Genomic DNA, 374 nt, shown 5'->3' on the forward strand with positions numbered 1-374 from the left:
ATATACTACACCAGGATCCGGCCACAGATTCTGAGGTCCAAGGGGTGTAAAGAGGATTTGGACCAAGAGAAGTTTTTTCTTTCCTCCAGAGGGACACCAATTTACAACCCCTCCAATGACCTGGCCAGACTTCATACAAAGTAAGTTGACAGCAGGATTCATGTGTATCTGTTAGAAGCAGCAGTTACTGTAGAACTGTTGGATTGGGAGACTAAATGCAACTTCATCTTGAACTGTCTTTCAGATATGGCATCAAACCAGTGAGCAGCCAGGAAGCTCGCAGGTTAACTGAAACAGCAATGAAGACAAGAGTGGACGTGGATAAAGCACTGGTGGCTGACTACCTGACCCATTCCAACGCAACAGCTGAAAAG

General features: G+C 45.7%; 1 protein-coding gene across 1 annotated transcript in view; it reads left to right on the forward strand.

Moving 5' to 3' along the window:
• Positions 1-374, forward strand: part of LOC106511726 (uncharacterized) — a gene marked incomplete at its 5' end in the record, with an annotated part of 8,085 nt that continues 7,711 nt past the window's right edge. The window contains 2 exon segments of the mRNA XM_014000472.1: positions 1-140; positions 245-374. Coding sequence (XP_013855926.1) covers positions 1-140; positions 245-374 — 270 coding nt within the window.

Source organism: Austrofundulus limnaeus, unplaced genomic scaffold (genome assembly GCF_001266775.1).
Source record: "Austrofundulus limnaeus strain Quisiro unplaced genomic scaffold, Austrofundulus_limnaeus-1.0 Scaffold3138, whole genome shotgun sequence".
Taxonomy (NCBI): Eukaryota; Metazoa; Chordata; class Actinopteri; order Cyprinodontiformes; family Rivulidae; genus Austrofundulus; species Austrofundulus limnaeus.